We start from the raw sequence: 19197 nt of genomic DNA, 5'->3' as shown, positions 1-19197 counted from the left end.
TTTACCATCATCACCGACCACAAACCTTTGACATCGCTTTTTCATCCGACCAAGCGTGTACCTCCACGTACAGCGCAGAAATTCATTCGCTGGTCTATTTTCCTCTCGCAGTACCGCTACGATATCTTGTATCGGTCCACTGCTAAGCACGGAAACGCCGATGCGTTGTCCCGTTTGCCTGTTGCTGAGGATAGAGCATTCGATTCTTCCGACCTTTCTTGCATGTTCATTGATTCGGAAACCGATGACGTGGTCGAATCGTTTCTGATTGATTTTCGTCGTGTAGCTACACCCACAGCTGCTGACCCTGTCCTTGCTACCGTTCTGCGTTTTGATGCTACGCAATGGCCCTTGTCAAAGTCACGGATCGAGGATCCGTTGGTTCGCCGATTTTTGGCTCACAAGGAGAGACTTTTTGTACGACGTGGTGTTTTGCTGTTGCGTTCTGATAATGATCAGTCCAGGGTCGTGGTTCCACGTTCGTTACAGTCCTCTGTTACGGCTTCTCCATCAAGGACATTGGGGTATAGTGCGAACGAAACAACTCGCTCGTCAGCACTGTACTTGGTTCGGAATCGATGCTGCGATTACGCGTATGTGCTCTTCTTGCATGGCGTGTGCCGAACAACAATCCGCACCACCGCGGAAATTCTTTGCATGGCCAAAAGCCACTTCCCCTTGGCAACGCTTACACATCGATTTTGCTGGCCCCTTCTGGAATGCTCGATGGTTGGTTCTGGTCGATTCCTTCAGTAATTTTCCTTTTGTTGTCCGGATGTCTTCCACGACGTCTTCTGCCACCATCCAAGCGTTGTCCGCTATCTTTTGCATTGAAGATCTTCCACAGACTATTGTTTCCGACAATGGCCCACAATTCATGTCCGCGGAATTTCAGTCATTCTGCAAGGCCAATGGTATTCAACATCTGACATCCGCGCCGTTTTCGCCTCAGTCAAACGGTACCGCTGAACGTTTGGTCCGGACTTTCAAGTCACAGATGTTGAAGTTGAAAGAGTTGCATTCTCGGGAGGACGCGTTATTGCTCTTTTTGTCCTCGTATCGCTCTCAGCCCCGAGATGGTCGCTCGCCGGCTGAGTTGCTCCATGGTCGTCCTCATCGAACCTTGATGTCTTTGCTACATCCGCCGCATCAGGTTCCTGTGCAGCGACAGACACCTGCTTTTGCTCCAGGCGACGTTGTCTATTATCGCAACTATCGCGGTTCACGGCGTTGGCTCGCAGGGCGCATTCTTCGCTGCCTCGGCCGCGCGATGTATCTGGTTTTGGGGGCCTCTGGTGAGGTGCGTCGGCATCTCAATCAGCTGCGCCTTTGTCGTCGCACGGGTTTTGCCGCTCCCCGTCTGCTTTCAGCAACGGTGCCGTCCGGTCAGCGCCCTGGGGACCCATCTACTGGCTCGCCTCATCCCCAGGCGTTACCGACGCTGCCTTCCATTTTGCCCCATGGCGACGCGCCGCCACCGCCGCCGCCGCCTGTTCTCTCGCCGGCGCCGCCCGCAGTGGACGGGTTGCTGCAACCGCCGGGCGCCTCCCTGGGTCACGCGCCGCCGATCGCTTCCCGTGACCAGTTGTCCTCCGCCATGGAACTCTGGCCCGCTCCGGACCATCTGTCGTCTTCGCCAGTCGGGTGCTCCGACTCGATGGAGGTCGACCCTTCGGCGCCTCCTGACTATCTACGGGCGCATACACCGCATGTTGGCGTGCACTCTGGACTAGGTTTTCAGGCGTTTCCTAGCTCCCCTCGGACCGAATGGCCGGATGCAGGTGGCACAGCCTCGCCTGTTGTTAGGCTCCCCACCTCGTCGCATACGTCAACATGGGGTCCTCCCCACGGCGGGCGGAAGCCTTATAACACAACCGTTCGCCGATTTGCGGGGGAGGAATGTGGTGTCACCGCCAGACACCACACTTGCTAGGTGGCAGCTTTTAAATCGGCCGCGGTCCACTAGTATACGACGGACCCGCGTGTCGCCACTGTCAGTGATGGCAGACCGAGCGCCGCCACACGGCAGGTCTAGAGAGACTTCCTAGCACTCGCCCAGTTGTACAGCCGACTTAGCCAGAGATGGATCACTGACAACTACGCTCTCATTTGCCGAGACGATAGTTAGCATAGCCTTCAGCTACGTCATTTGCTACGACCTAGCAAGGCGCCATAGCATTTGATTGATATTGAGATTATAACATGTACCGTCAAGAGCGATGTACACCAATTGTGGATTAAACTTAAGTATTGTATCAACTACGTACTTTATTTGCTACTATTAATTCCCTTAACTGTTCCAGACGTCACGCCAGTCAGCGTGTAATTAAACGCGTGCATTTCGGCCTCCTACAGCAACACAGTGTTGGCTCTTCTGCCAACACTTCAAGAAGCTCAGGTCTAGTTTCGACATAGTGACAACTCTTTTGTGTCATTGTCGCGTTTGCAATGTCTGATTTTCGTGAACACAATGCTGTGATGAAATTCTGCTTTTTGCTCGCAAACCGTGGAATCGAAACTCTTCAAATCTTAAAAACGGTATGAAAGGACGATGCTATGGGAAAAACTCATGTGTTTGAGTGGTTTTCCGTTTTCAATAATGGTGAAATGTTAGTTGATAAGAAACATCATTCTCGTCGTTTTCCGCTGCCCAGACACATGAAAATGTTGAAAACATTTGTGCAGTTATCAACAAAGATCGAAGACGAACCACTGAAGAAATTGTGGAGCTGTCTGGAGTGGCTTGGAGTTCACTGCAGTGAATTGCGAAAGATTTGGGAATGAAAAGGATGGCTTCCCATGGAACCTTGCTGTGCCTTGAAAGAAGAGTCCAGAAATAACCAATATTCAAAAATTATCACAGGTGACGATACTTGGTGCTATGCTTACGACCCTGAAACAAAGCAACAATCAAGCCAGTGAAAAACGTGGCCTCTCCTCAAGAAAGCCCTGTCTGTACGACGATTCTTGACCAAAAATTGTACGGCTCCTGTTGCTCGTGGCCCCTCCCCCTCCCCCCAACACCACAACCACAGCCTCACGCACACGACCTTGCCCAGTGCGACTCTTTTTTGTTTCCTAGAGTGAAAACGGACACAAAAGGAAAGCGTTTTGATGTCATTGTTGAGGTGAAGATAAAAACGATGGGGGCACTGTCAAGCATCACAATAGATGAATCTAAACAATGTTTTGAAAAATGAAATAAAAGATTAGACAAAGGTATTAATTAACTAGAGAATACTTGGAAGGGGACTGATGGTTTGTGCTTAAAATGTGAATAAATAAGTTCAAAACAATGAGTTCGGTTTCTTTTGGATAACCCTCGTACTTCACCATGAACCATGATGTTTATTTCAGCATTCCAGATGACGACTTGTTGTCCATTCTTCTACATCTAAATGATGTGTATGCTGTGGACATTCCCATCTACCAAGATAACAGCAGGCCTGTTCAGAGGGCTGCACGCATTCACCCTGGTTTGAAGTTCCCCATTGCACGGCGACTGGCCCGTTGGATTGCTAGATCTAGAAGTCTAGATGTCTAGAACTATTTGGAGCAGTCGGTGAAAAGCAGCAACCAGCATTGCTGCATTTGGTGGCTCTACTTGGTCTAACCATAAATGAGTGGTTCCTGCTGCAATTGGAATACCTGAGGAAACTTGTGAACTATCTTTCTCGCCGAATTCAGGTCCTCATCAAGTCTAGAGGTGGTTTCCTGCGACAGTAGCGTGATATCTACAGAGACAACAAAGGTGTTTTTTGGTGTGCTGGCATGACTTACTGTATGGAAAAAAGTACCGTTTTTTGGGTGAAACCCCATCACCCTTAGGGATGGACTGTGGGTATGTGTAAAAATAATCGAAACGAAGGGTATTAGGGTTGAATACTTCATGTTTTTGGTCGCCAATCCAATTGCTGGCAGTTCTGATATTTAAGCTATAGTGTGGGAATTGAGTTAGGGTGTGCTGACTTATTACATGCGAAAAAATTACTGTCGATTTAGGACAATCACAGCACTCGTAGGGACGGGGGCGTAGGCAGGAGAAAGGAGTGAGAGACATGTAAGAGAGAGATGGGATATATCTGAAGAGTGGAGGTGGAAAACTTTCGGGATATATCTGAAGAGTGGAGGTGGAAAACTTTCGGGATATATCTGAAGAGTGGAGGTGGAAAACTTTCTACGCGCCAAATTTTGCCTTCGTCAGGAGAATAAAAAAGAGGGTTGTAGCCTATCCCCGATGTTATTCAATCTGTATATTGAGCAAGCAGTGAAGGAAACAAAAGAAAAATTCGGAGTAGGTATTAAAATCCATGGAGAAGAAATAAAAACTTTGAGGTTTGCCGATGACCTTGTAATTTTGTCAGAGACAGAAAAGGACTTGGAAGAGCAGTTGAACTGAATGGATAGTGTCTTGAAAGGAGGATATAAGATGAACATCAACAAAAGCAAAACGAGGATATAGAATGTAGTCGAATTAAGTCGGGTGATGCTGAAGGAATTAGATTAGCAAATGAGACACTTAAAGTAGTAAAGGAGTCTTGCTATGTGGGAAACAAAATAACTGATGATGGTCGAAGTAGAGAGGATATAAAATGTAGACTGGCAATGGCAAGGAAAGCGTTTCTGAAGAAGAGAAATTTGTTAACATCGAGTATAGATTTAAGTGTCAGGAAGTCGTTTCTGAAAATATTTGTATGGAGTGTAGCCATGTATGGAAGTGAAACATGGACGATAAATAGTTTGGACAAGAAGAGAATAGAAGCTTTCGAAATGTGGTGCTACAGAAGAATGCTGAAGATTAGATGGGTAGATCATATAACTAATGGGGAGGTATTGAATAGGATTGGGGAGAACAGGAGTATGTGGTACAACTTGACTAGGAGAAGGGATCGGTTGGTAGGACATGTTCTAAGGCATCAAGGGATCACCAATTTAGTATTGGAGGGCAGCGTGGAGGATAAAAATCGTAGAGGGAGACCAAGAGATGAATACACTAAGCAGATTCAGAAGGACGTAGGCTGCAGTAAGTACTGGGAGATGAAGAAGCTTGCACAGTATAGAGTAGCATGGAGAGCTGCATCAAACCAGTCTCAGGACTGAAGACCACAACAACAACAACCTCTTCTTGTGCACAATTTATTTGTCTCCAAAAACTTCGGATAAGTACCAGTAGAACACGTCCACCGAGGGTTCCGTACAAATTTCACTATGTGTTCATCCATCCTGGGAATCGAGAATTTCTATGATTATTGCCTGTGATTGTTACTGGTATCACATCGATCCCGGGAATTCCATGACTTAAAGGAATAGCATAAAATATCTTTTTTCGTGTAATATAATTACAAATTAACAGTTTTCGGATTTTTTTCCTTTATTTGTAGAGTGACGCTTGATTCTCGCCAAATTTCATGTTTCTGGCTCAACAGGAATTGCCCTATACGTTTTGATAAGTGAACTTGAGGGTATCAAAATGTGTGCCACACGTGGTCGTATATTTGACATAAATGGCCGTATTGTATGACCGCGTTGACGTAGAAGCTTCAATTTTTTAACAGCTGAAGGAGCGCAGACCTTTGTATGCGACTTACGTTTCAATTTGATATGTTTACCAGTTCCTGAGGAAAAGTGTTTTGAATAGTTTAACAGGCAGGTAGATAGGCAGAGAGGGACAAAAAAGTGATGCTGCAAGGGTTCCTTTTTCGCCGAATGAAGTACAGAATCCTAAAAATTGAGAAAGTATTCTGATTCCACAGAATTATGGTGAACATCTCATGGCTGCAACAGGTAATGATTGTTGTTGTTGTGGTCTTCAGCCCTGAGACTGGTTTGATACAGCTCTCCATGCTACTCTATCCTGTGCAAGCTTCTTCATCTCCCAGTACCTACTGCAACCTACATCCTTCTGAATCTGCTTAGTGTATTCATCTCTTGGTCTCCCCCTACGATTTTTACCCTCCACGCTGCCCTCCAATACTAAATTGGTGGTCCCTTGATGCCTCAGAACATGTCCTACCAACTGATCCCTTCTTCTGGTCAAGTTGTGCCACAAACTTCTCTTCTCCCCAATCCTATTCAATACTTCCTCATTAGTTATGTGATCTACCCATCTAATCTTCAGCATTCTTCTGTAGCCCCACATTTCGAAAGCTTCTATTCTCTTCTTGCCCAAACTATTTACCGTCCTTGTTTCACTTCCATACATGGCTACACTCCATACAAATACCTTCAGAAATGACTTCCTGACACTTAAATCTATACTCGATGATAACAAATTTCTCTTCTTCAGAAACGCCTTCCTTGCCATTGCCAGTCTACATTTTATATCCTCTCTACTTCGACCATCATCAGTTATTTTGCTCCCCAAATAGCAAAACTCCTTTACTACTTTAAGTGTCTCATTTCCTAATCTAATTCCCTCAGCATCACCCGACTTAATTCGACTACATTCTATTATCCTCGTTTTGCTTTTGTTGATGTTCATCTTATATCCATTCAACTGTTCTTCCAAGTTCTTTGCTGTCTCTGACAGAATTACAATGTCTCTCGGCGAACCTCAAAGGCCGGCCGCGGTGGTCTAGCGGTTCTAGGCGCGCAGTCCGGAACCGAGCGACTGCTACGGCATGGATGTGTGTGATGTCCTTAGGTTAGTTAGGTTTAAGTAGTTCTAAGTTCTGGGGGACTGATGACCACAGTAGTTAAGTCCCATAGTGCTCAGAGCCATTTGAACCTCAAAGTTTTTATTTCTTCTCCATGGATTTTAATACCTAGTCCGAATTTTTCTTTTGTTTCCCTTACTGCTTGCTCAATATACAGATTGAATAACATCGGGGAGAGGCTACAACCCTGTCTTACTCCCTTCCCAACCACTGCTTCCCTTTCATGTCCCTCGACTCTTATAACTGCCATCTGCTTTCTGTACAAATTGCAAATAGCCTTTCGCTCCCTCTATTTTACCCCTGCCACCTGTAGAATTAGAAAGAGAGTATTCCAGTCAACATTGTCAAAAGCTCTCTCTAAGTCTAGAAATGCTAGAAACGTAGGTTTGTCTTTCCTTAATCTTTCTTCTAAGATAAGTCTTAAGGTCAGTATTGCCTCACGTGTTCCAGTATTTCTACGGAATCCAAACTGATCTTCCCCGAGGTCGACCTCTACTAGTTTTTCCATTCGTCTGTAAAGAATTCGTGTTAGTATTTTGCAACTGTGGCTTATTAAACTGATTGTTCGGTAATTTTCACATCTGTCAACACCTGCTTTCTTTGGGATTGGAATTATTATATTCTTCTTGAATTCTGAGCGTATTTCGCCTGTTTCATACATCTTGCTCACCAGATGGTAGAGTTTTGTCAGGACTGGCTCTCCCAAGGCCGTCAATAGTTCCAATGGAATGTTGTCTACTCCGGGGGCCTTGTTTCGACTTAGGTCTTTCAGTGCAGTGTCAAACTCTTCACGCAGTATCGTATCTCCCATTTCATCTTCATCTACATCCTCTTCCATTTCCGCAATATTGTCCTCAAGTACATCGCCCTTGTATAGACCCCCTATATACTCCTTTTACCTTTCTACCTACCCTTCTTTGCTTAGAACTGGGTTTCAAATTGAGCTCTTGATGTTCATACAAGTGGTTCTCTTATCTCCAAAAGTCTCTTTAATTTTCCGGGTAGGCAGTATCTATCTTACCCCTAGTGAGATAAGCCTCTACAACCTTACATTTGTCCTCTAGCCATCCCTGCTTAGCCATTTTGCACTTCCTGTCGATCTCATTTTTTAGACGTTTGTATTCCTTTTTGTCTGCTTCATTTACTGCATTTTTATATTTTCTTTTATCATCAATTAAATTCGATATTTCTTCTGTTACCCAAGAATTTCTACTAGCCCTCGTCTTTTTACCTACTTGGTCCTCTGCTGCCTTCACTACTTCATCCCTCAAAGCTACCCATTCTTCTTCTACTGTATTTCTTTCCCCCATTCCTGTCAATTGTTCCCTTATGCTCTCCCTGAAACTCTGTACAACCTCTGGTTTAGTCAGTTTATCCAGGTCCCATCTCCTTAAATTCCCACCTTTTTGCAGTTTCTTCAGTTTTAATCTACAGGTCATAACCAATAGATTGTGATCAGAGTCCACATCTGCCCCTGGAAATGTCTTAGAATTTAGAACCTGGTTCCTAAATCTCTGTCTTGCCATTATATAATCCATCTGATACCTTTTAGTATCTCCAGGGTTCTTCCATGTATACAACCTTCTGTCATGATTCTTAAACCAAGTGTTAGCTATGATTAAGTTATACTCTGTGCAAAATTCTACCAGGCGGCTTCGTCTTTCATTTCTTAGCCCCAATCCATATTCACCCACTATGTTTCCTTCTCTCCCTTTTCCTGCACTCGAATTCCAGTCACCCATGACTATTAAATTTTCGTCTCCCTTCACTACCTGAATAATTTCTTTTATTTCATCATACATTTCTTCAATTTCTTCATCATCTGCAGAGCTAGTTGGCATATAAATTTGTACTACTGTAGTAGGTGTGGGCTTCGTATCTATCTTGGCCACAATAATGCATTCACTATGCTGTTTGTAGTAGCTTACCAGCATTCCTATTTTCCTATTCATTATTAAACCTACTCCTGCTTTACCCCTATTTGACTTTGTGTTTATAACCCTGTAGTCACCTGACCAGAAGTCTTGTTCCTCCTGCCACCGAACTTCACTAATTCCCACTATATCTAACTTTAACCTATCCATTTCCCTTTTTAAATTTTCTAACCTACCTGCCCGATTAAGGGATCCGACATTCCACGCGCCGATCCGTAGAACGCCAGTTTTCTTTCTCCTGATAACGACGTCCTCTTGAGTAGTCCCCGCCCGGAGATCCGTATGGGGATTATTTCACCTCCGGAATATTTTACCCAAGAGGACGCCATCATCATTTAACCATACAGTAAAGTTGCATGCCCTCGGGAAAAATTATGGCTGTAGTTTCATCTTGCTTTCAGCCGTTCGCAGTACCAGCACAGCAAGGCCGTTTTGGTTATTATTAGAAGGCCAGATCAGTCAATCAACCTGACTGTTGCCCCTGCAACTACTGAAAAGGCTGCTGCCCCTCTTCAGGAACCACACGTTTGTCTGGCCTCTCAGCAGATACCCCTCCGTTGTGGTTGCACCTACGGTACGGCTATCTGTATCGTTGAGGCACGCAAGCCTCCCCACCAACGGCAAGGTCCATGGTTCATGGGGGGGGGGGGGGCAGGTAATGATACGAATTAGAAAATAAATAATTTATCACTAACGTTCTACGTGCAATACCAGGAAACTGACAGGTTCTAAGTGTTGGTAAGGGAATTTTTGTTCTTCGCGACATTGATACGGAGACGTCACTTTTATTTGTGATAATACAAATACAGCAATAAGGCAGAGATATTTTAAGTAGAAGAACAGTAATCTACAGAAACATTTTCTCCTATATGTCACTTTTTTTATACAGCAGGATAATAAAATTACTCCATGACAATGTCCATCAGTATTGACTGCTGCATCTAAGATAGCTTCATTCTTGGTGTCAGATGTCGAGAAGTTTCTTGTGAAACGCCCAGTGTAGGTGAGGCAGAATGGGCAGCATCGTGTACAGGACTTTATATTTTACAACTGATAAAAATGCCTGGTTGTCGTCCGAAGTATGGCTTGGCATAGATCCGCTACGATTTTTCCTCTTTTGAATGCGTTATCATTTATCGATTCTTATGTTTCAGAGTAAGGACTTTTAATAGCTGTTTGGGATGCTTAATTGTGAGAGACTTTGATCATACTGCATTTTCAGATCATACACGGCTACAATTAAGTCAGTTGTATGGATTGGAAAAGCATTTGGAACTCGTGAGGGAAGCACTGCTTAGCACAAAGACTATGCACCTTCTAATAATGAATGTTTCAAATACTTCCGTCATTTTCTGACACTTGGAACAAGTGAAGGGAGATGCAATAGAGCTCCGAAAACAAAATAACACTGAAGGCGCGTTTCTGAAAGAAAATAGCACTTGGAACGATTTCCAGCTTCACTCTTGATATGAAACACAGCAATACTAGCCGATTAGATGTTGATTTATAGTAAAAAATATTCCAACTACTGATGAAATCACGGGTGCATCCATAGCAATGCAGTGTATTCGTAATTCTCATCTTGTATTTATTATGGATAGCATTTTACTAAGACATTAATTGCTCTCCTATAATCTACGTCGTTTCCAGGATGTGATACTCATTTAGAGAGTGGCCTGTAGCTCAAGAAGAGCCACCTGGAGACAAAATCAGCAGCGCCTTCGAAACATTGAAGTGCAAGAATTTTGAAAAACGGCATTGCCGAACAGTTTAGACAGTTTCATACTCTAAGATGACACCATGCTGAGTTATATCCTTCATTTATGTTACTACACACGTCGACCGTCAAACTGAGAATCACGTGTCACTGAATGTGGCTTCGTTCCTTGAACGTGCCCGTGTATATCGAACTTCCTCGTCGTTTTAACAAGGGCATAATACTACGTTTTCGGCAGATAAACAGCACGTCGTGCACCGTTTCTGACACGCTCAACTGTTAAGTGGAGGCTAACTTTCAGCTAACTAACTAACGTAAAAAATGTCCCCGAGGAGTCGTATGGCATTGTGGGCTGCGTATCTCGAGGAGCTGTCAGTATTTTGTACTCGTACCTTAGCGCATAGTAGTTCCTTTCCATGCCGTGTGAGAGCTATGTCTTAAATATATTTGTTGTGTGTAGATGACCAAAATAGATCTATGAATAGTGTGTTAGCTGACAAACCTGACATTGCTCCGTTATTCATTTTTCCATCTTTCTATTAGAAACGAAAACAAAAATGAGCTCTGTTATAGTGTAAAATAGGAAAAAAATTCATATTTATGTATTCGTGGAAACCCTTTCCAAATAATGAAACAATCGTACCGAGAAATATGAATAATGTACGAATATATAAGTACAGTATTCCAGGCACTTTGTGAACGCCGGGTGCAGATGCTTCTCGTGGCTACAACGCGATTTTGTAAACGTCTCTAAGGCCTATTCATAGCTCTGTAGATGGCTATTGTTTTCGCCTACGCCCTTCTCCGCTTCGCAGTACAAAGCTGTCAAAAGTGCTGAAGGGAGTCAGAGATTTCCTCTAGTTGATTCGACTTAGGAGTGTCTTAGCACTAAACAATAAATGTATTAAAATTTAATTCACATAACGCGACATTTTTTTCGCACATTTCGTTGTTTGTGATGTAATACACTATGCGCTCAAAAGTATCCGGACAACCCCAAAAACATACATTTTGCACATTAGGTGCATTGTGCTGCCACCTACTGCCAGGTACTCCATATCAGCGACCTCAGTAGTCATTAGACATCGTGAGAGAGCAGAATGGGGCTCTCCGCGGAACTCACGTGGTCTGTTGGCTGGGTGTCACTTGTGTCATACGAGATTTCCACACTCCTAAACATCCCTAGGTCCACTGTTTCCGATGTGATAGTGAAATGGAAGCGAGAAGGGACAAGTACAGCACAAATGCGTACAGGCCGACCTCGTCTGTTGACTGACACAGACCGCCGACAGTTGAAGGGGGTCGTAATGTATGGTAGACAGACATCTATCTAGACCATTAGACAGGAATTCCAAACTGCATCAGGACCCTCTGCAAGGGCTATGACAGGCGGGAGGTGAGGAAACTTGGATCTCATGGTCGAGCGGCTGCTCATAAGCCACACATCACGCCGGTAAATGTCAAACGACGCCCCGTTTGGTGTAAGGGGCGTAAACATTGGACGATTGAACAGTGGAAAAACGTTACGTGGAGGGACAAATCACGGTACACAATGTGGCGATCCGATGGTAAGGTGTGGATATGGCAAACGCCCGGTGAACGTCATCTGGCAGCGTGTGTAATGTCATCAGAAAAATATGGAGGCGGTGGTGTTATGGTGTGGTCGTATTTTTCGGGGAGGGGGCTTGCATCACTCGTTGTTTTGCGTGGCTCTATCACAGCACAGGCATACATCTATGTTTTAAGCACTTTCTTGTTTCCCACTGTTCAAGAGCAATTGGGGGATGGCGACTGCATCGTTCAACGCGATCGAGCACCCATTCATAATGCACGACCTGTGGCGGAGTAGTTACACGACAGTAACATCCCTGTAATGGACTGGCCTGCACGGAGCCCTGACCCGAATCCTATAGACATCTTTGGGACGTTTTGGAACCCCGACATCGTGCTAGGCCTCATCTACCGACATCGATAGCTTTCCTCAGCGCAGCGATCCGTGAAGAACGGGCTGCCATTCCCCAAGAAACCTTCCAGCACCTGATTGAACGTACCCTGCGAGAGTGGCTAAGGGTCGGCCAACACCATACTGAATTCCAGCATTACCGATGCAGGGTGCCACGAACTTGTAAGTCATTTTCAGCCAGGTGTCCGGATACTTCATATAGTGTATGTCTTGAAGTATATGCCGTGTGCGGATATATTTATGGAGGTACATTAAGCGGCATATGTCGACACCGTCTGTGAAATATGTTGCGAATAGATTCAGCAGCAAAGAAGCAGTTAATTTAAACGTAATGCATGTTGTGGCAGTTTTTCATTCATTTCAGTGTGTGTGGCGTCTTAGCTTCTGATCTCTCATGCTATGACGTAATATTGCAGGAACATTCAGCGGTATTTGTGGATACTGTCTGCAAAATGCGTTGGCATCGAGTTAACACCAAAGAAGAAATAAATTTAAATCTCATGGAAAATGCAGCAGCTTTTTCGCATCTCATTGTTTATAACATCATATCCCCTGAAGTATGATACACAGGGGGTGCTTACATAGAGAGCGATTGTCACCTGACGTTAAGGGATATGTGTACCAAGTTTGGTTGAAATTGATCCAGTGCTTTAGGAGTAGATGTTGAACATGCATGCGGGCAAACACACACACGCTCATATGACTTATTAAACACCCGGGGTTTCAGCTACATCAACTGGTTATAGACTCACATGCTTTCAGTCAGGCGTTTCTTGGCCTCTGTCAAATGGTAATTGACTGCAGCGTGTTTTTTCATTCTGTGGGTGTCCTCAGTCCAGACCACATTAACGTAGCACTGTCCTTGTGGGTGAAGACGTTTGCGTGCTTGCATCTGAAATTTAAACTGGCCGTAGCATTACTACTGGTTGTGTCACCAATGATGGACAGGTCTCCGATGAGGAGCCGGATAACGTTTGTTCTATATTGACTTCTCTTCCAGTACCTCTCCTATAATAATCCTTCTCTACTCACAGGAACCAATGGGTGAGTCAAGCAACTCCGAAGCTTCTGAGCCCGTCCTTCCATTATTTTATTTTTATTTACTTTCCCCGCCGTAGTAATTTATAGTAACCAGGACAATTGAGTTTCTCATTTCGCAGGTTGGGAGTTGTGGGAAGACTGGTATCAAGTCCATATAAATCTTTATATTACTCATAAACTTCAGAACAGAAGCCAGACGAAGTTTGTGATGACGTCAAAGGTGAGGAAAAAGGATAAACAATTTGGAATCAAAGATTAGTTGAAAATAGAAAGTTGGAACGTAATAGATACAAGAATCAAAGATGAAGAATTTGATAGGCGCCCATCTAGAAAAAAAATTGTGTTCCTATAATTACAGAGACATAAACTGAAGTGCAAGGAACTGAAGCAGTTGGCGATGACACACAGCAAGCAAGAGCTGATACTTTCTCCCGACACACATCTCACAAAATGATCACGGCAGGAAAATCAGAAAAATTATCTTTCATGAGAAGACATAGGGACGCACCACGAAAACGAGGGCGTGGTAGAGTTACCATAGGTATCCATGAACATACACTGCGAGGCAGTTTGTGGTGTTTACACAGAGACGTAGATTAACTGAAGATGTAGAACGCCAGAAGTGTCGTTGTAAGGAGCGCAACGAACTTTTAAATTACTTTCAGAAGTAAGTAGAGCTCCCATGTGTGAGTAACCATAGAGCATAAACGATTTTCTGTGCTGGGCTCTGAGTGATATTAGTGGAGAAATTACGTGACACCAGCGGGCCTGCAAGCACTCAGCTCGCCTCAGATTCCTTTGAAAATTTACTGAGAAGACTGAAAAACCTAGCACTGTAAGGCACACCGTCAACCACATGTCCTAGTTCTCGCCATCATCACGTGCAGACATAAATCTTTACTAGATTTAACAAAAACACAAAAGATTTCTCTGTAATCATTTCACTAGTCCAAGAAGAATGATAGTAGCAGTAGAAGCACCCTCTGGCATCTACCCTGAGGTAGTTATGGAAGTACATTTACTGGGATTGTTCCTGCATGAAAAGCAAGTCGAATGCTTTCGTTGGTAAACTGTGCCAAAAAGCCCCTCTTATCGAAGGACGTAGCTAATTAACTGGAGGACAAGGAAAACGGCTTACTATCTCCTTCATGACCTTATCATGTTGAGGACGGATAAGAAGGCAAAAGAAGGAAGAAATATTTCCGCTATATCCCAAGGACGTTATCCAAATATGTCAGACAGAGCGAGGTGGCAGAGTGGTTGGTACGCTGGACTCGCATTCGGGAGGACGACGGTTCAAACCCGCGTTCGGCCATCCTGATTTAGGATTTCCGCAGTTTCCCGAAATCGTTCAGGCAAACGCCGGGATGGTTGCTTTAAAAGGGCACGGCCGATTTCCTTCCCCATCAATTCCTAATCTGAACTCGTGCCCTGTCTCTAATGATCTCGTTGTCGACGGTACACTACTTCTACTTTTGCTACTACGTGTGATATTACATTTTCCTAGGAATTCTTGCCTGAAATGCGATGCTGGAGTCGGCAGTTAGTTTGCTTAAATCACGCTCTATCTCTCTCTCTCTCTCTCTCCTCACAGGTAAGTGCCTGTTAGACGTGTTTTTGGCCAAAGATTTATGTTACCGCGTACTCCATACCTGTGACTTTTTAAAATTTTGGCTTACACTGTCCGTTGTTATTGAATTTGTGTCGACTGAGTTTTTGTTTGATGTTGCTGGAAACAGTCGCTACTGCGACGTCTACAATGGTCGGAGCCCAAGTACTGAGCAACGAGTTTTTGAACCTCTGTCCTTCTGAATACCAGTCCAGTTTCTTGCCTCGCTGCATTATATTACAACAGGCCAGCGATATGTTTACCAGCCCTGCAGTTAGTATTTTCTGTAGGCAGTGCTACAAGCTGTAATCCGTATTTACTCACGGACAAACAGTTTCGATCAAGAGATCATCTTCAAGTCACGGATGAACATAACATCAGGTTTCTTGGCGTCTATCAACAACTCTCATCGATTCCAGGATCTGCCACCTGTACGTGAATCCACCATCTTATACATGGCTCATGGATAAATGTTTAAGATAACTGTTGCATTTACAAGTGACAACCAACAATAATTATGTTTATGACGACAAGGAACCATTTCTCAATCTGATTTTACATTCACCCGTGGCCTGAAGATGGTCCCTTGACCGAAACTTTCTGTCCGTCCACAAATACACATTATTATAGGAGTTGTTGGTGATTTCCGTGATATCACTTTATTTAGTACCTAACATATTTTCGAATTTAAACATACTAAACAAGGAGAAAAAATTACAGTGTTTGAAGTCAAAGATGGCAACCGTGATTCATTTCTTGGTCTCCTTAATTTGCCTATAGCTACGAAAACAGCAAAACTAACAGAAACTACTGCACATCTTCCATAGCGTTTCCACAGCTATAGTTTCAGTCAATATTTTTTTAGTATTTGACTCAAGGAAGTTGGATTAGGTACCTGATTGCATTGACGAAATATAAGAACTGACTCCGGTGGGAGAGGGCCTTATGATAGAGTAATCGACAGGTGGGTTACTATCGTAAATAAATGAAGTATTGCACATTTTTTCGTCTTTACTTATCTGTTATTCTACTGCTATTTAAAAGAGTTTTCTGTATAAATGTGCAGAAATGTCGGCTGTATTTTTAAGAAACTACTGTCGTTAACGCGCTTGCTACTGAAATACGAGATCAAATTCCCAGCTAACTTGTTTTAAACTTTCTTTATGATACTTTCCTCTGTCGATTTCGCTGTGAGCACTTGCTAAAAAGTTATTGTCTCGAAAACATTGTTATTTACCACTAATTATTTATATTCGCGATACAGTTTTCTGGTTATTAGTTAGTAACAGTGCTAAATAATAGGCTAAATAAATAATTAATGAAACAAGTAGAAAATAAGTGTATCTTAATTGCTGTAATGTCTTTCAACTAATCACCATCAATTGGTCTAATTGTTTTTATTTCTGTGCTGTTATCAAGCGTTATACGTACTTCCAAACACGTTGCAGAAATGAAACTGACGAAAAGAACCAACAGATAGTGAATAGTTACTGTCACTATAAACGTATTTATAAATACAAACAAAACTAAATAGAAACTGAGTTGTCGAGAGTGGAAAGCAGTAAGTCTATTGTTGAATTGTAGCGGGCTATACAGTAAACATTTTCAGGAATCATTGAGAAAGAAATATGTATTTACGTACCTGACCAGGCGCAGTATAACACAGCAAATACGATTACACTTGTTACGCACTTCATCCTGCAGTTCTCCTGTTCGGAAAGCGCAGCTAAAGCGCTATATACACTGCTAACTTCCCCTCTGCCCCTCCTGCCTCCCCCCTTCGGTACAGATAGCCAACACGAAGCAGATAGGAAACCAGTCCGAACACTTGGCAAAAGCTGTCTTCAAACATATGGCGCTATCTCTTCGTTTTTAAGTCGCAACTAACATACTGCACTAAATTTCTATTGAGCAGTGGGAAAATTGCTTGTATGGTGTGAGTATTGGTGAGTATGTTTCTTGTAATAGTTTGATTCAATTTTTTGAAACTGATATAATTTTAATGGCTTGACAGTAGCTATCCTAAAAGACCAGAGCCAGGGGGTCCATACCCGTGTGCTACGGCCACACCTGATTCTCAGGTAAACAGGGCGGAACTGCAACATACTTACAAGCCGCCCCTCCCCTACAACCTTTCATGCGAGCGCTATTGGTCAGAACTACGTGTTTCGTTAGGTAAAGGCGTACATCGTAATATGAAAAAGCGGCCCAAGAATTTACAACTCCCCTTCATGCAGTAGCTTGCCTAAGCTGCGGCCAGGGATTCAGTTCGTGAGATAGGTAACCTTTCTACCCTCATTACGATTTCTCCTACTCCTGTACTGGCCTTCTCCTCCTCCATGGCCAATTCTTGTCTTGGCCAGTATGGCCTAGCCATGGCCTGAGATCGTGATGGCCTGCACCCATCGTGGTCTAAGCCTGCCACGCATAACCTTCTCATGGCGTGTGCTTGTCATGGCATGTTCTTGTCATGCACATCCTGTACTTTTCATGGTCTTTTCCAATCATAGCTTTGTTTCGAGTCATCATTATTCTGACTGGTTTGATGGAGTGTGCCATGATTTCCTGTCCTGTGCCAGCCTATTCATCTCATAGTAGCACTTGCAACATATGCCCTCAATTATTTGCTGGATGTATCCCAATCTCTGTCTTCCTCTACAGTTTTTATCCTCTACAACTCTCTGTAGTTTGTGAAAGTTATTCACTGATGTCTTAACAGATGTCATACCATCCTCTTCTTCTTGTCAGTATTTTCCATATATACCTTTCCTCACCGATTATCGGGAGAACCTCCTTGCTCTTTATTAATCCACCTAATTTTCGACATTCGTCAGTAAAACCACATCTCAATGCCAGTGTCTGTCATGGGCTGTGACTGTCGCGTCCTACGCCAGTCACGCATGGCCTGTGTTTGTCATAGCCTGTGCTCGGAATGGTCTCTGATTTCCATGGCCGGCACCCATGATGGCCTGAGCCTCTCATAGCCTGAATCTTTCATGACATATGCGTACTGTACTCTGTGCCCATCACAACATGCATAACTACTGCATCCTACATGACCTGAATCTGTAATGGTCTCTGCCAGTAATGACCAGTGCTTCTTATGGTTTGTGCTACTCGTGGGAAGTGTTAGTCATGGATCATGATTTTCATGACTTGGACCGACAATGGCCTGTACCTTTCATGCATAGCCTGCACTTGCTATGTCCTGCGCTTGTCATAGTCTGAACTTATCATTAACTGTCCTTGTCACGGGCTGTCATGCACCGTATTTGCTTGTTAAGCGTGAAATGCGGTTCTTATGGTCCGCGACAGTCATGGCCTGCACTTGTCACCACCATTACTTGTCATGGCCGTGCCTGTCATGCAATACTTGTAATTGTCGTGGCCCGTGCTAGTAAATGTGAAACCTCCCTTTAGAAAAATTTATGAATTACTGTGCTGATAAACATCTTACGTTATTTGATTTTCAAACAGCTGGGCAGAACTGAACTACTCAGACGTTTCTATCTTTACTTATTCTGAGCAACACTAAACTGACACACAATATTTTCAGCGCGACGCAATCTGACTTTCAATAATCCCTATAAAAGAATGGCCCTGACTAACAATAACCTATACCTTTCATGAATCACTTACCTCACAAAAATCTTCGTTACTCGAACTACTGCAATTCAGCGGGCACCAATACTGCCAGCTAAATAAAAGATTCTAACTACTGAAGGCACTAACTACTGATAGGCATAGTTAGCAAATGAAAGATTTTGATAGAGAACAAACAATGTATTTACTTTAATAATATTCAAAAGTCATCATATATATATATATATATATATATATATATATATATATATATATATATCAGTTCATGATACCAATCTTACAAATTTACTCTTTCTGGTGAACACACGTCCAGATCATCCGCTCCCAAAATTCTGCCATCTCTCTCCCCGCATCCACCACTGCTGGTGGCTCACCTCCAACTGCGCAACGCTACGCGGTCTTCACATCCAACTGCCCAACACTACAATAGCGAATATTCCAACAATGCCAACCAACCACAGACTGCACGCAGCACAGCCAGTGATTTTCATACAGAGCGCTACGTGACGTTACCAACATAAAAATCTAAACAGACTACTTACAAATGATCCATGATTATCATAGCCTGTACATCTAAGGACCAGTTCACGTCATGTACCCCGCAAACGTTGTATATGTTATGGTCTGTGCCCATGACAGCCAGAATGCTTCATGACTTCCCAGCTATCCGTCAT

General features: G+C 43.5%; 1 protein-coding gene across 1 annotated transcript in view; it reads right to left on the bottom strand.

The window, feature by feature from the left end:
- LOC126456880 (carbonic anhydrase-like) overlaps positions 1 to 16625 on the bottom strand; it is a 78601-nt gene extending 61976 nt beyond the window's left edge. Inside the window, exon 1 of the mRNA XM_050092701.1 lies at positions 16563 to 16625. Within this exon, the coding sequence (XP_049948658.1) occupies positions 16563 to 16617 (55 nt within the window). The 5' untranslated portion in view covers positions 16618 to 16625. The remainder of the gene's footprint in view (positions 1 to 16562) is intronic.
- Between the last annotated feature and the right edge of the window lie 2572 nt (positions 16626 to 19197).

Source organism: Schistocerca serialis, chromosome 2, assembly GCF_023864345.2.
Source record: "Schistocerca serialis cubense isolate TAMUIC-IGC-003099 chromosome 2, iqSchSeri2.2, whole genome shotgun sequence".
NCBI classification, from domain to species: Eukaryota; Metazoa; Arthropoda; class Insecta; order Orthoptera; family Acrididae; genus Schistocerca; species Schistocerca serialis.
This window is presented reverse-complemented; position numbering and strand designations above follow the sequence as displayed.